Raw genomic sequence first — 20,245 nt, forward strand, 5'->3', positions numbered from 1 at the left:
TCATATTGTACAAAGAACATGCTGTCTTTGAATATTGATGGGCTTCTGTCTAACATGGAAGTGATGCTATGTGACTTTTGAGGGTAGGTCATAAAAGGATACAACTTCAATCTGGTACTCTTGAGACATTTGCTCTTGGAACCCAGCCACCATTTTCTGAAGAAGCCTAAAGCAGCCCATATTGGCAGGCCAAATGGAGAAGGCACTTGCAGGTGTTCCAGGCCAACAGCCTATGTGACAATAGCATCAGTCACCAGGCATATGAATAAAGATACTTCCAGATGACTCCTGCCCCCAGTGATCAGGTCACACCCAGTTGCTGAGTTTTCTCAACCAAGGCCCCAGACTTTGGATCAGAGATAGGCTATCTTTGTTGTGCCCTTTCTGAATTCCTGACCCACAGAATCCGTAAGCATAGTAAATGGTTGTGTTAAGCCACTAAGTTTTAGAGTAATATTTTAGGTAGTGAGAGTAACTGGAACACCCAATGTTTCCTGAGAATAGTTTATTTTCTGAAGTGTGGTAACTAATAGCTTGTGATACATGTTCCTTGGAAAAACTGTTTGTGGAATTACTGGTTTTCTAAATTTTTAGCTTGCCATTCAAGGCCTTCATAGTGAACAGTAGGATAGCTTCAGTATTGGCCTGTGCATATCCAGCAAATCAGTCTCCTCCCTGAATGGTATTTTATTTATAGTTTCTGTATCAGTATTCTTTTACTCTTCTAGAAAGCCCTTATGTTTAGTTGCTATTTGATAGTCTCTTTTGTAAAGTGCCTGTTCAAATATTTTGCCCATTTTTCTATTGAGTTGTCTCTTACTGATTTGTAGAAGTTCTTTGTAAATTCTGGATATGTGCATGTTGGGAGAAAAATCTATATTTTATATCCTATGTGTATATATATATTTCCCAACAACAGGCTCATATTCAGAATACTATACATATGTGTATATATGTGTGTGTGTATATGTATAGTGTTCTCCCGCTCTGTAACTTGCCTTCTGACTCTCTTAATAGTGTCTTTTGCTAAATACAATTTCTTAATTCTAGTGGAGGATGGAATTTGAAAGTATTTTCCTTTTTTTTTTAGATGAAGTCTTAAGTCTTACTCTGCCACCAGGCTGGAGTGCAGTGGCGCGATCTTGGCTCACTGCAGCCGCCAACTCCCTGGTTCAAGTAATTCTTCTGCCTCAGCTTCCTGAGAAGCTGGGATTACAGGCACGTGCCACCAAGCCCAGCTAATTTTGTTGTTGTTGTTGTATTTTTAGTAGAGATGTGGTTTCATGATATTGGCTAGGATGGTCTCCATCTCCTGATCTTGTGATCCACCCTCCTCAGCCTCTTAAAGTGCTGGGATTACAGGTGTGAGCCACCACGCCCGGCAGTCTTTTCCTTTATGGCTAATGTTTACTATTACCTTGTTTAAGAAACCTTTGGCCACCCTAGGCTCATAAAGGTATGTTCCAATGTTATCTTTTGGAAGCTTTATTATTCACCTTTCACATTTAGATCTATAATATACCTAGTACTATATTTTGTCTATGATGTGAGAAAGGAGTCAAGATTCATTTATTTTTCACGTCCAGTTGAACCAGCATGATTTATTTGAAGGACCTTCTTTTCCTTACTCCTCTGCAAGAACACCATTGTCATAAATCATGAAGATACATGTTTGGATTTGTTTCTGGATTCCCTGTTCTTGTCCACTGTTTTGTCTATTTTGTCTGTCTTTGTATTTAATAATGGTATGTTTTTATTAAACCTGGATATAGGGTAAAGTCCTCCAACTTTGTGGTTGTTCTTCAAACTTGTCTTGGCTATTATTATTATTATTATTATTATTATTATTATTTTGAGATGGAATCTCGCTCTGTTGCCCAGGCTGGAGTGCAGTAGCACGATCTCTGCTCACTGCAAGCTCCGCCTCCTGGGTTCAAGTGATTCTCCTGCTTCAGCCTCTTGAGTAACTGGGACCTCAGGTGCCCGCCCCCATGCCCAGCTAATTTTTTGTCTTTTTATTGGAGACGGGGTTTCACTGTGTTAGCCAGGATGGTCTCGATCTCCTGACCTCATGATCCACCTGCCTCAGCCTCCCAAAGTGCTGGGATTACAGGCGTGAGCCACCACACCTGGCCTTGTCTTGGCTATTCTTGACTTTTTACACTTCCACATACATATTAGAATTAGCTTTCCAATTTCCATTTTAAAAAAAAAGGAAAGGGAAAAAAACCTGATTTGGATTAGAATTTTACAAATCTAAGAATTAATTTGGAGTTTATACTAGTGGGTCTTCCAGTTCATGAATATGGTTTGTCCCCTCATTATTTAATTTGTCTCAGTAATATCCAGCAAACCATTTAGCTTTCTGTGTAGAAGTCTTGTACATCATTTGTTAGATTTATTCCTAAGTATTTGATTTTTTTGATGCTGTTGTAAGTGGTCTCTTTTTTAAAAATTTTATTTCCAAATTGTTTGTTGCTGGTATATAGAAATATATTTGATTTTCATATATTGACCTTTTAGCTAATGACCATGTTGCATTCACTTATTAATTCAATTAGTATATGTAAGGATTTTTTTGCATTTTCTATGTATATCATCATGTTTGTGCATAATCACATTTCCTATCCAATCTAAATACATTTATATCTTTTTTTGGTTTCTTATTGCATTGGCTAAGACTTCAAGTATAGAAGTGTTGATAGCAGACCTCCATAGCTTGATCCCAAACTCAGAGAGGGTTTCAATATTTTACCCGTAGTAAAACATTTACTGAAGATTTTTAATACTTGTATTATATGAAAAAATATGTATTTCATGTTTATATTTTATGAAAGATTTCTTTATTTCTCACTTTTTAAGAATTTTTTCATGACTCTTGGATTTTATAAAATATTTTCTCTATCAATTGAGATGATTATGTAAGTTTTCTTTACCCTGTTAATGTGGTAACTTAAACTGATTAAATTTTGAATATTTAAACAACTTTTCATTTCTGGTATATACACAATTTGGTTGTCATCTATTACCCTTTTATATAGCGCTAGATTTGGTCTGCTAATATTCTGAATAGTTTTTGCATCTATCTCAACCTTAATTATAATATACATTTTAAACTAAAAATTACAAAGAATTGCTGATTTCATAAAAAGAGTTGGGAGGTGTCCCTCTTTTTCTATTCTCTGGACAACTCTATGTAAAATTGGTATTATTCCTTCCTTAAGTGTTAATTTCATCTGGACCAAGAATTTTGTCTTAAGGTATAAGTCTATTAAGAGTCTTCTAGTCTTTTTTCTTTTTGTATCTGCTGGGTTCAGTTTTTTTGTTTGTTTGTTTGTTTTGGAATTTGTCCATGTCAAGTTTATTGGCATACATTTCTTCATAATATTTGTTTATTATTTTTTGATGTCTGTAGAATCTGGAGTGATATCCTTTTTTCACTTCTGATATTGATTGATTGTGCCATCTCTTTTCTTGAGAAGTCAAGGGTTTGCTTATTTATAGGTGTTTTCAAAGTAAAAACTTTTGGGTTTGCTAATCCTCTCTAATGTAAACTTTTTTTCCTATTTCATTAATATCTACATTATTATCTTTTTTCTATTTTCTTTATTTAGATTCATTTATTTTTTTTTCTAATTCCTTAAGCCAAATGGTTCTTTTATTTGCAGCCTTGTTTTCTAATGTATGCATTTCAAAACTTTGAATTTTCCTGCATTCATATCTTTATCTGCGTTTCATACATTTTGTGTCATATTTTCTATTCTCTATTGCTTCTCTGCTTTCTGCTTATTTCTATATTAATTATTTTCTATATTTTATTAGTTTGTTTCACAGTCTTGTAAATTCTTTCAGTGGTTACGGATTTTTTTAACAGATTTTTAAAAAGTTTTTCTGGCTTTTCTAATTGTTCTCAATGGAAGATTATTTGGGATATACAGATCACCAGCATGTTTCTGTTGGCTTGTAGGCCAATTTTTTAAAATGACCAAATAAAACTTCTGATACCAATTAAAAATTTTGTATTTCTGCCCTGGGCCTTTAAAAGTCAAACCTGCACTTGACCAGTCACCATATATTTTCCAAGTAGATTTAATACTAGTGCCTAGGAATAGCACTAATGAAGGTTCAGACACATGCAAAGTATATGCTCTGCTGTATGTCATTGTGGCACAATAACAGAGTCCACAAAATTGTCCACATTTGATATTATTATGTTTAAAGTTTTTGGCATTTGAGGAAGTTCTGCTGTGTGGCATTGTGGGACAATAACAGTCCACAAAGTTGTCCACATTTGAGAATATTAGGTATAAAGTTTTTGGCATTTGAGGAAGTTTTAGAAGCTTCCTGTTCATCTTACATATGTAATAAATAATGTAAGTTATGATTAGATATTGTTGGTACTTTAACTTTGAAAGAAAACCATCTTATTACCTCTTTTTCAAGTTTTATTGAAAGATTGGACATTTAATTGAAAACTATTTGGACATTGCAACACAAACTTTAAAAAAATTATAATCTACAGTTCTTACATGAATAAAGCAGTATTCTTACCAAGTAGCCAAAGTAAAATGCAGACATTTTACTGTATGCTGAAGCTGATTAAGATGTATTATTTATAACTCCACTTTCAAATATTTTATTTATTAGTACAGTCTTACTGTTCTCAGTGGCTAACTTTATAATAAATATTGTAAGTATTTAACTACATAGAATCACTTAGTGTATATTAAGTATATATTTAAACATATAAATATAAATAAATCAGCCCATGACTTTATATGTTTATATTATAAATACTATAACAAATATTATAAATTTGAACCTCTAAAATTTACACTAGTCAAATTATCTAGATTTGTATGAGATTTAATTGGAAAAAAACCCTAGAAACCCATTAAGCAAATTAAAACCTATATTTAGGAAAATAGTCTTGCCTAAGATGTACAAATTGTATCCACGCTTGGTTGTTATCCAGCACAAGTCTTGCTGCTTACCAAAATTGATTTTATTAAAGATTGCTTATAGGCTGAGGCTGAAGGCGTGCCATTATCCTTTACCAATATATAATTACAACATGCTGTCCTTTGTTAATCTGACACTTATTTGAAGAACTGAACTACCTTGGATTCTTAGGTAAGAAAGAGTTTTAATTTTAGTGCCTCAGATTTTCCATTGCTGCTTTTACATGGGTGTGTGAGATTCAGAAATATGAGAGTGAAGTAAAATAAAAGATGCTTTATAAATACATGGAATTAGGTGCCTGCAGGGGAAGCTACACAGCAGCTAGCCAGCATTTTAATTCGATGTTTCTCAGCTGTATTTTATTTGAGGTGTTAGAGTTGTACTTTTTTGTTTTCCAATGTTTATAGACTGAGCTTGATTTTCATATCTACTTGAATTCTCATTGATTTTGTGGCTAATCAGTCTCCCAAGATGTCATTTACTTGAAGTTAAGTATTGATATTTATGATTTGAATATATTTAACAACTTTATAGTTAATAACTTTAAATTATCTTCTGGTGAAAGTATTCAGTTTGGCCAGTGTCTTCTCAGTCAGTGCTCTAATTTAATACAGTGTTTACTGCTAAATCTAATATTGTTTCTAACACATTATAAAGGTCAGAACTTATATAAATATACTGTAGTTTGTGATAGTTTTGGAGATTGGGCTACAGTGGCATTTATTAGTGAAGTAAAAGATCAGTCCATAAGAAAAGATGAAGTGATACTTTATTTAGTCCATATATTTTTAATGGACAGTGGTCTCCACTTTCTAAGTGAGGATTTTTCATTTTTCTAAGTATTCTTAAGAGAATCAGTTTTGGACTTTTGGTTAAACATAGAGGTTAGAATAAATATGTTTATTTCTTCCTAAATTCACTAAATTGACAGAATAAACAATAAAGGAATAAGAGAATGGAACAGGCAATATAACATCAGGCTAGAGAAGTGAAATTTTAGAAATGTTAGAAAAGAAATGCATAAATTATAACCAACTTAGAGCAGTTTTGATGGAACTTAATATTTGATCATTATATTGAGTTACAATTTAATTATTCCTTAATATTGAGTCATATATATAATTTTTTTAGTGTCTAATAATGGGTTATCATAATTAACCATTCATCTATCAATTACCATTTAGTTTTTTCAGCTTTTCACTGTTACAATTAGCATTCCATGTATCAGTCTTAAAATATTTTGGGTTTTTTTCAGAATGGAATGACTGAATCAAAGTTTATACCTTTAATGAGTATTGATCCATGCTGCCAGATTGCTTTGCAAAGCCATTTTTATTATTACCATCAATGTGTGGAATTTCCCATTTCACTACTTCCTAGCCAGCATTGCATTTGCCTTAGGATGTTCAATCTGGGAAGGGACACATAGCCCTTGCATCAATTGCTTGTCTGTGGTGCTGTGGGAAAGTGTGGCATGACATGAGATGACAAATTTTACCAAGTGGAGCTTAGCTGTGTGCCTTTACCACTGCCACCTTATAATAAAGACAGATGCTGTGAGTTTAGAGGAAGAGGTGATTTCCCTTATTTACCTGGGGTGCTCAAGGAAGGATTCATGTAACAAGTAGAATTTGAGCTGTGTATAATGAGGGAAAGATTTATAAAGAAAAATTTGCACAGACACATGAGAGGTGTATCAGTCTGGATCAAACCAGAAGACAGAAGCCACATAGTAACTAAAATTGTTAGTTTAACTTAAAGAATTATTAGGGTATGATAGGAGAAAAACTATGAAGTCACTCTATAAAGAGAACTCCAAAAGGTACCCTAGGGCTGAGGAAAAGTACCCAGTGAAGGATGGAATTGAAATGAGATTCAGACCTCATTGAAAGTGTGGCTATAGCCCATTGGATGGTAGAGAAGTTTGCTGGGTTGTCTGAGCCAAAGCTGGTGCACACAGTGTCAGCGGGTGAGTTAAGACTGATAGGACAGCATGCAGAGGGAATCAGGGCAGTGCAGCAGGGCCACAGTAACAACCCTTGGGGTGCAAGTGAGTTGAGGTTGGCTAGTGAGTAGAAGGAGTTGGAGCACCACTTTAGATACCACTGGAATTACAAATTGGAGAGGCCTTCCTGTGTAGCAATCTAGAGCACTGCTGTGTACAGCTTGGGGCAGGGCAATATACCAAGCTGCTGTGTGGAACAAAGGTCAGGTGGCTGACTGGCCAAGCTGGTGCATGTGGGCTGAGGAGAGGGGATGGGGAGTAGCCACCTGGCCTGGGGCTCCTGGATATGGTGCTGCTGCTGCCTGAGTAGAGAGCTGGAGAAAGAAAGCACACAGCAGCTAGCCAGATGCTGGAGAAAGCTTTCCCCTGTAGGCACCTAGTACTAGAGCAGTGTTGTTTTTCAGCCTTGGCATTATTGACCTTCAGGGCTGGATAATTATTTGTTGTGGGGAGCTGTCCTGTGTATTGTAGGATATTTAGCAGTATCCTTGGCCTCTATTCACTGTATTCCAGTAGTTCCCCAAGTTGTGACAATGGAAAATAGCTCCAAATATTGCCATATGTCCTCTGAGGGCAAATTATCTCTAGTTGTGAACCACTGCAATAGAGAAATCTCACAGCGGTGGAACAGTGGAGGGGTAAAATATAAGCTCTCCAGAAACCTGCTGAGAAAACTTCCTTCTGCAAAGCCTCTCCAGTGCACTCTATTGACAGAGCTTAGCATCATGTCAACTGGCAAAGGAAAAATATTTTAAAGGCCCAGATCCACTTTTCCAGATAAGACAATGAAGGATGAATTTGGAGTAGAGAGGCAATAAACTGACAACTGTACAAAGTGCAGTTATAGAATTAAATATGGTTGGAGAATTAAATATGAGCAAAGCTGTAGAAGCAGAAAAGCATAGGGTCACTAGGGAAATTCAAGGACAAGAAGACTAAAGTACAAGGCTGATGTAAAGTGGTAAGAGGAGAATAAGCTAGAAGGGCCCTTTGATCTTAACTCTGGAGTGCTTTGAGTGAGTGGAGGAGAGGGGAAGAGAAAGACAAAGACCAATGAAGGTTTGAGATTTGGTGCTGTCAATAGAGAAGGAAGGCAGAGGCAGCGGTGGAGGAGTGATAGAAATAATTGGGGCCTACATTTTTGCACATAACAGATTACTCAGGAAATGGTTTGTGATAGTATATCCTGGGTTTTTTTTTTTCCACCTATCCATTTCATAATTTAATGTAGTGCTTTAATACATAAAATATGCTTATTGGGGCCGGATGTGATGGCTCATGCCTGTAATCCCAGCACTTTGGGAGGCCGAGGCGGGTGGATTACCTGAGATCGGGAATTCGAGACTGACCTGGCCAACGTGGCAAAACCCCATCTCTATTGAAAATACAAAAATTAGCCAGGCATGGTGGTACATGCCTGTAGTCCCAGCTACCCAGGAGGCTAAGACAGAAGAATTACTTGAACCTGGGAGGCAGAGTTTGCAGTGAGCCAAGATCATGCCACTGAACTCCAGCCTGGGTGACAGAGGGAGACTCCGTCTCAAAAAAAAAAAAAAAAAAAAAATATATATATATATATATATATACACACACACACATATACACACACACACACACACACGGATATGTATATATACATATATATACATACATACACACATATCCACACACACACAGAATTTGGGACAAGAGAAGAGTAATACGAGGAAATAAGAGACTATAGGGAGTTCATTGTCCCTCTTACTCTTCTATGGGGAGAATGCAAGGGCAAGCCAGAACCTCTGCACTTTCTCACCGGGTGAAAGTAGGGGAACATGTCTCATGGTAATGCACAGAGCTAAAAGAGAATTCCAGCAGAGGGAAAGTGGAAGTTATGGTTTTAACTCAAACGCCTCTATAGTCTTTTATTTTGCCAAGGATATGTCTCCTCCTTTCTAAATACTCTTGTGGTTTGTTTTGCTTGTCTTGCAATCTTATAATCCAGCATCACTGAATGGTCTTAAAGTTTCCCAGATGTCCTTGTGGCATTTCCTTCTAGGTATATTGAAATTTGCCCTTTTTTATTCTTGAATTTTGTCCTTGGCTCAAGGTTTTACATTTTACTGACTCTTCATACTACTTTTCTCCCCTTATTTAGCAATGGACTCAGAACTCAAGGAAGAAATTCCTGTGCATGAGGAATTCATTTTGTGTGGTGGAGTCGAAACCCAGGTTCTAAAATGTGGGCCCTGGACTGACCTCTTTAATGATCAAAGTGTCAAAAGGCCTAAGCTGCTTATTTTCATTATTCCTGGTGAGTATAAAAGTCTGGATGAGGAGACATTTTGTAGATACTCATAACTATGTCTGATTTTAAAGTATAGAGAATTTGGTAAATATAGAAAACCTTGGAGAAGGAATTAAAATCGCTCGGCCCATTGTTAACAACCACCCTTAATATTTTGATGGCTGGACTTTGTGTTTTTCTTCTATGTATTTACATTATGTTGTCTGTTATGTGTGTGTGTATTTGTGTGTGTGTTTGTGTCACAGTTGGAAGTATATACAAGATATGCAGTTTTGCAATGTGGTTTTTAAAGCATTTCTTAATATTTAAAACTTCATCAATATTTTTGCCAGTTTTCTAAACTTTTTCTGCCTCATTTCAACATGATTATATGTTTATTATAGAATATTTGGCTGGGTGCGGTGGCTCACGCCTGTAATCCCAGCACTTTGGGAGGCCAAGATGGGCAGATGACGAGGTCAGGAGAGACCATCCTGGCTAATGTGGTGAAACCCTGTCTCTACTAAAAAACAAAAAATTAGCTGGGCCTGGTGACACATGCCTGTAGTCCCAGCTACTTGGGAGGCTGCGGCAGGAGAATTGATTGAACCTGGGAGGCAGAGGTTGCAGTGAGCCGAGATCACGCCACCATACTCCAGCCTGGGCAACAGAGCGAGACTCCATCTCAAAAAAACATTTAAAAAAATAAAAATTTTTTAAAAGTAAAAATTAAAAATTAGAATATTTGGCCGGGCGCGGTGGCTCAAGCCTGTAATCCCAGCACTTTGGGAGGCCGAGACGGGCGGATCACGAGGTCAGGAGATCGAGACCATCCTGGCTAACACGGTGAAACCCCGTCTCTACCAAAAAAATACAAAAAAAAAACTAGCCGGGCGAGGTGGCGGGCGCCTGTAGTCCCAGCTACTCGGGAGGCTGAGGCAGGAGAATGGCGTAAACCCGGGAGGCGGAGCTTGCAGAGAGCTGAGATCCGGCCACTGCACTCCAGCTCGGGTGACAGAGCTGTCACCGTCTCAAAAAAAAAAAAAAATTTTCCGTCTCAAAAAAAAAAAAAAAAAAAAAAAATTAGAATATTTATTCTGATGTTCGGCAGCTGAGTAACTTTTGCTAGATCACTGTCAATAGAATGTTAGGGACAGATGCTTGAGCAATGGCAGGTATTCAAAATGCATTTTAAATTGTGAGTTTGAACATACATGTTTATTCTTATTCTGTGAATTGTCAGTTTGAAACCCTTGCCCATTTTTCAATTGTGTTTTCAATGTTTTCCTTATTGATTTTCAGTTGATTCTTACACAACTGTAAAATTGTGTTATATCTGTCATACGTGACAAGAATCTTTCCTGGTTTGTCTTTTGACATCATTTACAATGTTTATTTGGTTGTATATAAAGTATCATTGTTATGTGGCCAAAATGCTAAGTCTCTTCCTTTAAGACTTCAGGGTTTTATGAGTTTCTTAGAGAGGAACTTTCCTCTCTAAGAAGGAAAGTTGGCTTTCCTACTCCAAGATTATAAAACAATTCTGCCATATCTTCTAGTGTTTTTACAGTTTCATTTGTGATCTTGAAATTGATGCATCTAGATTTTAAGGGCAGGGACTGAGGAAGGGATCTAGTTTTCTTCTCCCTCTCCTTTGATGGCTTATTGCATGGTCCACAACCATTTATTATATAATCTGCCTTTCTCCTACTGGCTTACAATGCTGTGTCGTAAAGTAGGTTATCCTGTGGCTGGGAGTCTCTTTCCATGTTTTTTGCCTCTTCATGTGTTCTTCATGTTTTTTAGTAGCTGCAGTTTTATGATACTTTTACATATGTTTTGGAACTTGTTCATTTTTATTCTTTTCCAGAATATTCTTTAGCTTCTTTTCTTTTGGCTGCAGAATATATTTTTTGGCTTCATTAGGAGGAAAAAAAAAAGCTTAAATGATCTTTAAAGTCAACTTTCCTAAACTTGATCTCATAAAGACAGAGAGTAGAATGATAGATACTAGAGACTGGGAAGGGTGCAGGGCTGGGAGGAGGGATGAAGAGGTAGGTAAACAGGTACAAACATACAAGTTAGATGAAAGGTATAAGTTCTATTGTTGGAACTTATTTATACCAACAGAATTGGCATAGTCAGCAGAGTAGACTGACTATAGTTAACAGTAGTGTCTTGTATTGGTATAAAGTAGCTAGAAGAGAGGCCTTGGATTTTTCTCAACACATAGAAATGATAAATACTCAAAGTGAATGTACTAAAACACCCAGACATGATTGTTACATGTTCTATACAGGTAATAAAATATCACATGTACCCCATGAATATATAACATAAATATCACTATATTTAAAAAATAAATAATAACCAAAAAAATCAGCTTTTCTAGTTCCAACAGATGTTCTCAGAGGCAACCACTTTTAACACTGGTATATTCCTGTGATATTTACTCCACATTCCTTTATGTTTTATTTATTTATTTATTTATTTATTTATTTATTTATTTTTTGAGACAGAGTCTCACTCTTTTGCCCAGACTGGAGTACAGTGGTACGATCTCAGCTCACTGCAACCCTCTACCTCCTGGGTTCAAGTGATTCTCCTGTATCAGCCTCATGAGTAGCTGGGATTACAGGTGCCTGCCACCATGCCTGGCTAATTTTTGTAGTTTTAGTAGAGACAGGGCTTTACCATGTTGGCCAGCCATGTCTCGAACTCCTGATCTCAAGTGATCTGTCTACGCCAGCCTCCCAAAGTGCTGGGATTATAGGCGTGAGCCATCGTGCGTGGCCTTTACTCATTTCTAAATGAAATACTTGTATTTCTTCTTCTTGAGTTGTTTTTTGTTTTGTTTTGAGATGGAGTCTCTCTCTGTCGTTTAGGTTGGAGTGCAGTGGTGTGATCTCAGCTCACTGCAACCTCCGCCTCCTGGGTTCAAGCAATTTCCCTGAGTTTTTTAATATTAGATATTATCTGTTATCTTCTTCCATGAAAGAAAAAGGTTAGCTTTCTTATATTTTCCCTTCTCCATACACAGTCATATACCCCTCCTTCTCTATCTTCCTAGTATGGGAATATTGCAGTTTTTTGTTAGGTCAATATTCAGTGTTTTTATTATTATGACTATGTATTATATTATGTATATTGTATTGTATCATATTATACATAGCTAAGCCTATAGGGAATTATGCATGCTTTTCCTTTCTTATATATTTTTGTTTGTTTTCCCTGGGTTAATGATGTTCTGTTTTGTTTTTTTTTTTTGCTTAGTTTTTTGTGCTTCAATCACTCATTTATCCTAGAACTATTCTCTAGAAGTGAAAAAAAACTCCTTTCAATGCATTTGAGTCATCAGTCAGTTTTCGGAATGCTCTGTCCTTTGGCTCCTGTCTGGACTGATTGCTCCCCAGGCCTGCTGTACAGTTGCCATCCTGGGGACTTCTGTCACTTTCTCCCGGCTTGGATCTCCCGTTTCTCAAATCCCACATTTTTATCTTTCTTAGTTTATTCTCTTGTTTTTGGTAGAGCGTGCATCTTCTAGTAGCTTCCTTAGAAGAGGTACAAGAGAAGTAACACGGCATGCTGGAAAGTGTCTTAGACTCTAGGTTGGAAATAATTTTTCTATAGGAGGAAAATGGAGGGCGTTAAATAGAGGGCATTAATCATTGTTTTCCAACACTCAGTTGCTTATAAGAAGTATTGATATCATTTTCTGATTTTCGCCTTTTGTATGTGAAGCTTCTCTACCCACATTTTGGAGACCTTTTCTTTGTTCTGAGATTCTGAAATTTATCAGTGAAGCACATTGGTGTGAGTGTTTTTTCATACAATGTACTTGGGTTTTGGTGGGCCCTTTTAAGGCCAGAAACTCATTTCATTCTAATAGCTCTTTGTTTTTCTTTTCTTTTTTGTAGTCTCATGTTTAATGGATGCAATATCATTTTCTTTTCTTCTTCTTTTTTTTTTTTTTTTTTTGCATTTTAAGAATTTTCACTGTGTTCCTTTTTTTTGTTTGTTTGCATTAGTCTTTAGTTTTCCTCAAATGCCTGGCAGTCCTTGACTATCCATTCATGTTTAAGAGGAAGACAAAAAACAAAATGGAAGCTTTGTACTCAGAGCTGGGGCTTATCCAGAGGTGTGTCTAGGGTAATTTGCCATCCTAGCTTGCCGAGGACCAAGAGGTTTTCTAGGACATAAGACTTTCAGTACTAAAACCGTGACAGTCTCAGGCAAAACAGAGGGGTTGGTCACCCTAGGTGGGCCTCATTCTAAGGTGATGGAGTAAGGACCCAGCATTTCATTAAGGGATTTCCAACTTTGAGTGTCTGAAAGCTCTTTTTTTTATTGTTCAGTTTTCCTGGGGAGGAGTCTTTCAGGCTCCTGTTTGAGGAATGGAAACCTGTCTGTTAATGTTCAGAAAGGAACGGGGAAAGGAGGTGTTGGGAGTTTCAGTGTTTGATTATGCCTAGTCCAACCTCTTCTCAGTATGGTACTTCCATTCTTAGCTGGACTAAGATTCCTGATCCAGAATTTCTCTTTGTTTTAACCACTTCTGGGAATAAACTATTCTTCTGCCAGGATGTAACAGTCTTTCTGGAAGTCAGTCCAGCAGCATCTATTAAATAAAAATACACGTACTTTTCCAGTAGTAAAGGAGAGTTTGAAATTATAGGCATGGCAAGTGCTGGTTTGATGGAGCAGAGATTGGAATAGCATATAGCATAGGATAGAGAAAATAAGTAGAAACATTATCTTCAACTCGCGAGGGGATATCCTTCTAAGGCTAGAAAGAAGGAGGTGAAATTGGTTACTAAAATGAAGAAGTGTAAAGGCATATCAGAGGGAAATGAAGTCTCCTGCTTCCTGACCACTGTTTTCTCTGTTGACAGTTAAGATCATGTTTTGAATGCTAATCATTTCTAGCTCATGAAAAGATCTAGGCCTGTTGTTCTTAAAGTTGGTGTCAAGATCAGAAGTATTGCTTGAGAACTTTAAAAATGCAGTTCCTAGGCCCTATCCCTGACCTTCTGAACGAGAAAGTCTGGGGGTTGGGCAATCAGTGTTTTAACAAGCCCTCCAGGGGACTGTGATATGCATACCTGATCCAGGGTGGAGTCATGGGAATGAGTTGTTTAAGTTTAATGTAGGTGAAGTTCTTTGGATTTGATCATAATAATGATCATGGGACAAAGTTTTTGACTCAGTCAGTCTAACTGGATTTTGAAATGTCCTGACGTGACATGACAAGTGAAACTGTCATTTAAGGGTCAAGGCTTTCAGGCAATGTGTGAGTGACTAAAAAGTTGATAGATGGAAATGGATGGCTTGAGTCTTAAAGGAGAAGACGTTGTTCTAATAGTGAGGTGAAATAGTAAGTGGGACAGACAACCCACCCACTTCCCCACTTGGGGATAGTATTTATTCACTCACTCTTTTATCCCAGGTGCTAGGAATGCTGTGTTGCATTAAGTCTTTTCTCTGATTGAGTTATATGTGGTGTTAGAGAAGAGTGACTGAGGTCTCTGATGAAGAGGATTGAAAGGAAAACAGCCCATTACAGGGGAGAGCCAGATTTCAGATAGGTCAGGAGATAAAGGGAGCATTCAGTGAAGACACTGAGGATGGAGGGAAGCATAAAACATTTGTAGTTTGACAGTCTCATTGTTTATAGTGCTTTGACATTTCCAGATCACATTTCATTTCCTAGTGTTCTTTTATGTTTGCCCTGTTCATTAGTTTGTGGGATTTAGAATTGTATTTTCTTTTTTGGCAGGTTTTTGGGGAGCTAATCTATTTACACTGTGGGAATAATCAGGATAACAGTATTTCAAGGATTGTGAAGCCATTATCACACCATGTTATGTCCATCTCTGATAGATTGACATAACATTTCATTTTAAATCACATTGCTTTTGCAGCTAGCAAAATTAATTCTTCACTTCTAAGTTAGTAATGATAATGGTGAGTGAGTGATCAGATTGAAGAACTTCTAATTTAGTTTCATTTTTTGCAATGAATTTTAGATCTTGGATTTCTGTAAAGTAACATTGTCCTTGGACTTCCTTTAAGTAGTGAAATGAACAAAGGGAATCAAATTGAGAACTTACCATAGAGTACATTGAATCATAATTCTTAGGAGGTCATGTGGAGATAAAAGAATCATGTGAAGTATCAAGTGCTGTGAGTACAGTGGTTGGAGATCCAGCAGATAAGGCTCCATGAATGAGTCCAATAGGTCTGTCTACATGGCAATCTATTATATAGATGCTGTGCCATATTAACTTGATATGTGGCAGTTTTCGTTCCCTTCCCTACAAAATTAACTGGAAGGCATAAGTCTATACTTGCAGTGTTGTATAGTTGGAGTTTATTAGCAGTCAGGGCCTAGAGATGATCCCTACAACTTCTGTTATACATTGCATGGGTATTTGACTGATTTGACTGTTACGAGCATGTTCAAGTGTGTGTTTATAACACATTTTGATGTAAACTTTTGATTAAATATTTTACTTGCATGTCTGCACTGGAATGTTTTCCAACATCCTTACACCTGGATCTCCCCTGTACCCCTCCATGTGTGTGTCTTGTTTAGTTGCATAAACATGGACCTTTTAATTTTCTTTGTGGTTTTTTAACAAGGAGGTTTAAGTGGTGAAGTATGAAGTACTGTATGCAATGGTATTTAAGCATCTTGCATTGCATTTTCCACTTCTGTCTCTGTTATGAGTTAGACCTTTACGTTACTTGCTATGCATTCAGATTGAAAGGATTTATTGTATGTGAGTGCCATGTGCCCAATCTAGTGCTGCTTGGTGCCACTGGATACAGGGAACTATAGCAAATGATGGCTACTTTTAAAGAAGTTAAACTTACAAGTTTGGTATGTTATACATGCTACAATATTAAGTATATTTCTGACAGGATAAAACTTCCATTTTTTCTGCATCTGTTGAGGATCATATGATTTTTCTTTTACGGTTGGTTAATGTGGTAGATAATGTTAATTTTTGAATGTTAAACCAATCCAGCATTCCTGTGATAAATCCCACTTGGTCATGATATATTATACTTTCAACATTTTGATGGACTCAGTTTGCTAAAAGTTTGTTTAGAATTTTTCCATCTTTGTTCACAAGGGATAGTGGTCTGTAGTTTTCTTTTTTCTTTTTCTTTTTGCAGTGTCTTTATGTGGTTTTGGTATGAGGGTGATGCTGGCCTCATAGAATGAGTTAGAATATATTTCTTTCTTGATATGGTTTGGCTTTGTTCCCACCCAAATCTCATCTTGAATTGTAACTCCCACAATTTCCACGTGTTGTGGGAGGGGCTCAGTGGGAGGTGATTGAATCACGGGGGCAGGTCTTTCTCATGCTGTTCTTGTGATAGTGAATAAGTCTTATGAAATCTGATGGTTTTATAAAGAGGAGTTCCCCTGCACACACTCTTTCTTTTTGCCTGCTACCATCCATGTAAGGCGTGACTTGCTACTTACTCTTTGCCTTCCACCATGATTGTGAGGCGTCTTCAGCCATGTGGAACTGTGAGTCCATTAAACCTCTTTTGTGTGTGAATTACCCAGTTTCGGGTATGTCTTTATCAGCAGCATGAAAACAGACTAATACATTTCTCTTCTATTTTCTGAAAGAGTTTGTATAGATTGGGCATTTTTCTTCCTTAAATGTTTGATAGAATTCACCAGCGAAGCTGTGTGGGCCTGGATTTTCTTTGTGGGAAGATTTTTAACTTAAATTCCAATTAATCTAATCAATTTAGGGCTACTTAGGTTATCTGTTTCTCTTGAGTGAACTTTGATAGTTTCTGTCTTTCTAGAAGTTTGTCTATTTTATCTAAGTTGTTAAATGTATTGCTATGAAAATTTTCGTATTTTTCCTAATTACTCTTTTAAGATAGAAAATTTTTTAAAATTTAAATCTAATTATACCTTAACCCTGCTCAAACTCTTTTAATGTTAATTAGATTAAAAGCCAAATCACTTATCATGGCCCAAAAGGTATCAAATGATTGTATTTTTCTTTCTCTTCAACCTGATCTCATACAAGATTTGATATCTCTCGTTATGCTTTAGCCACACTGATAGATTAGATGCAAAGGGAGGAACCAAGGATTATGGACTGTCTCCCATTTCTTCAAGAGCTAAGATCTTTATTTCTTGAGGACCTTCTCCCTCCTTAGTATTTATTCTCTTCCCTCAAATTTTCACAAGGCTTATTTCTTGCCATTTTGGGGTCTTGGGTAAATGTCACCTCCTCAGACCTTTTTTTCACTGTATTCTCTTCCCCTCTCTATCATGTGACCCTATTTATTCCTTTTATAGGAGTTCTCACACTCTTTAATTATCTCACCTATTTAGTTATGTGCTGTATATTCTCCCATTAGTACATAAATTCCAAAAAGGCCCTCATCTGTCTTTTGCCTGACATAATGACTTTCATACAGTAAGTGCTCAATAAATAATTGAGGGCTAAAAGAAGCTGTAATTCTGAATAGAATGAATGAATATAAGTAATTGGCATCATCATTTACTTGAAGATGATAAAATTGTGGATCAGAAAGCTTAAGAACTCAGACTTAAACCCAGAGATAGGGAGAAAACTTTGTTTTATTCATTTATTTATTCTTCCTCATTAAAAAAAATACGTTAAGTTCTTGTGCAGAATGTGCAGGTTTGTTACATAGGTATACATGTGCCATGGTGGTTTGCTGCACCAATCAACCCATCATCTAGGTTTTAATGCCCTCATGCATTAAGTATCCATTGTCTAGTACTCACTGTTTTTTGTATATCCTGTCATTGTAACTTACATCTAAATCATGGGGTTATCTTTGATGTCTCCTTAATGTTATACCAATTTTTAGTTGTTATAATAGCTGTAGTATTAATAGCTGCCATTTATGCAGCCCCTACCATATACCAAGTTTTGTTCTAGTGGCTGTCCATTCATTATTTCTAATGAAAAATGCTAACTACTTTATAGAGATATTGTAAGACTAACTAAAACAAGGAATGCAGAAGATCCTATACCAGATTACTGATATTTTTTAAAAATTCAGTCTTATGATTTTCTTTTGTATATACTTCCAGTCATCAAATAGTTATTTATCACTTGCCATATATATGATGTTGGCTAGGTTATTTAACCTCACTGTACTTAGTTTCCTCATCCATAAAATGGAAGTAATGATAGTGCTACCTCATATGATAATTAAACAATACATGTAAAGCACCTAAACACTGCCTGGCATGTAGTAAATTATAGCACCTAAAAATATTAGATATTATTATTTTCTAGCCATATGAAGAAATCTATGAGCAACATAAAACATGTGAATATGAGGTATAACACATTCCTAGAAGGTTATACTCAGTAATATAAAAATATACAATTTTTATAAATTAATATATTAATGAGATGAAATTTTAGTCACAATCTCAAAGAGATTTTTAAAAATTGAAACTACTAAAAATAACCCTAAAGTTTATGAGGCCAGCTTAGAAAATTTAGAAAAAGAAAAATAAAGGGAAGGAATTTGCCCTACCGGTTAACATATCAAAAAAAAAAAATGTAATTAAGACAGTATGGCCTGGCAGAGGAGAAAAGGAAAAATAAACTGAATTATTTGGTATAGGAATTAGCAAGCGAATGTAAAAAGGTAGTATTGGGTCAGAAGATATTTCAAATCAGTGCAGAAAGAATGGATTATATAATAAATGGTCTTGGAACAATTGGCCAGTCACTTGGAAAAGAGTTGGATTGCTACTTAGTCTTTTATACTAAAAAATATTCTAAACTTACTGAAGACTTAAATGCATAAAACATGAAAAAGTGCCACCCACAGCTTCCATAGATGTTACAGCCCCAGTGCTGTTATGCCCTTCCTCCCTTCTTTCTTCCTTAGCTATGCAGTGTCCAATAAACTGACCAAAGAACATATTTCTGCATTTGAGGAAGTTTTCATCCTATTTGACAAAGAAGCCAAAAGCACCATCACAAAAAGGAATTTGGAACTTGGGTCACTAGGTCAGAATGCAACAGAAGCAAAATAATTTGGATGCTAAGGCCATTGTATAATACCATTAAAGCTAGACATTGTTGTACAAGTTTGAATATCTAACATTTATGTAATACTTACTATGTTTCAGGCAGTGTTACAATGCTTTACATATATTGATTCACTAACTCTTCAAATGAGGTAGTACCATTATTGCACATTTTGTGGATGAGGAAACCAAGGCACAGAGAGGTTAAATAGCTTGGTCAAAGCTCACACAGTTGGTAAGTGGCAAAGCCAAGATTCCAACCCAGGTAGTCTGGCTCCAGAGTCTATGCTCTTAATCACTTTATTACACTGCTTATGTAGCAAACTGAAAGACATAAACAATTGAGTAGAAATCAGTGAAATTTGACAAGGATGACCGTGGTTATTTACATCAGTGCTCCAGAACCATGTCATGTAATTGCAGAGACCAGAAAGCCTAACAACATGAAGAAATAGATAAACTGATCAGAGAAGTAGATACTGATGGAAATGGACTAGTAGCTGTGAAGACTTTATATAGATGATGATTACAAGATGAAAATCCCATTTCGTTATGATTTCCCCCTACAGATATATCAGATTGAATGTTTTTAAAAAGATCATTTATTTATTCTGTTTCTTTATAGCAAACTCATGTCAAAAATACCTTCTGCACACACATAAGAAAAATCTACATGTACTTGTGGACGTTTGTTTCCCCAAAAGATCAAGCTGTACACCTGTTTATAATTGTACTATTAGGGATAAGTGACAAGGAAACAGTAGACTCCTTAAAGCTCTCCCTGTGCATGCTTCTTACACTATTTTGGCTGGCTTGTTTCTCTGGTTTTCATGCACCTTGTTAACTGAGCATGACCAAATCTTGAAGTGCCTTATATGCAGTATTACTAATTTTAGACTTTTTCCAGATGACTTTATCTGGAAGACCCTGAAGGGTGTTTAAATAGAGT

At 36.3% G+C, this 20,245-nt stretch overlaps 2 protein-coding genes across 4 annotated transcripts in view; both read left to right on the forward strand.

Annotated features, from left to right (window-relative positions):
• HS1BP3 (HCLS1 binding protein 3) overlaps window positions 1-20,245 on the forward strand; it is a 642,583-nt gene that overhangs the window by 436,988 nt on the left and 185,350 nt on the right. The window lies entirely within an intron of this gene.
• The window catches only part of LDAH (lipid droplet associated hydrolase), a 147,842-nt gene that overhangs the window by 10,276 nt on the left and 117,321 nt on the right, over window positions 1-20,245 (forward strand). For all 3 annotated transcript variants that reach the window (XM_050754596.1, XM_050754599.1, XM_050754597.1), the window contains one exon: window positions 9,105-9,260. In XM_050754596.1, coding sequence (XP_050610553.1) covers window positions 9,107-9,260 — 154 coding nt within the window. In that variant the 5' untranslated portion in view covers window positions 9,105-9,106. The remainder of the gene's footprint in view (window positions 1-9,104; window positions 9,261-20,245) is intronic.

The sequence above is a fragment of the Macaca thibetana genome, chromosome 13 (assembly GCF_024542745.1).
Source record: "Macaca thibetana thibetana isolate TM-01 chromosome 13, ASM2454274v1, whole genome shotgun sequence".
Lineage (NCBI taxonomy): Eukaryota > Metazoa > Chordata > Mammalia > Primates > Cercopithecidae > Macaca > Macaca thibetana.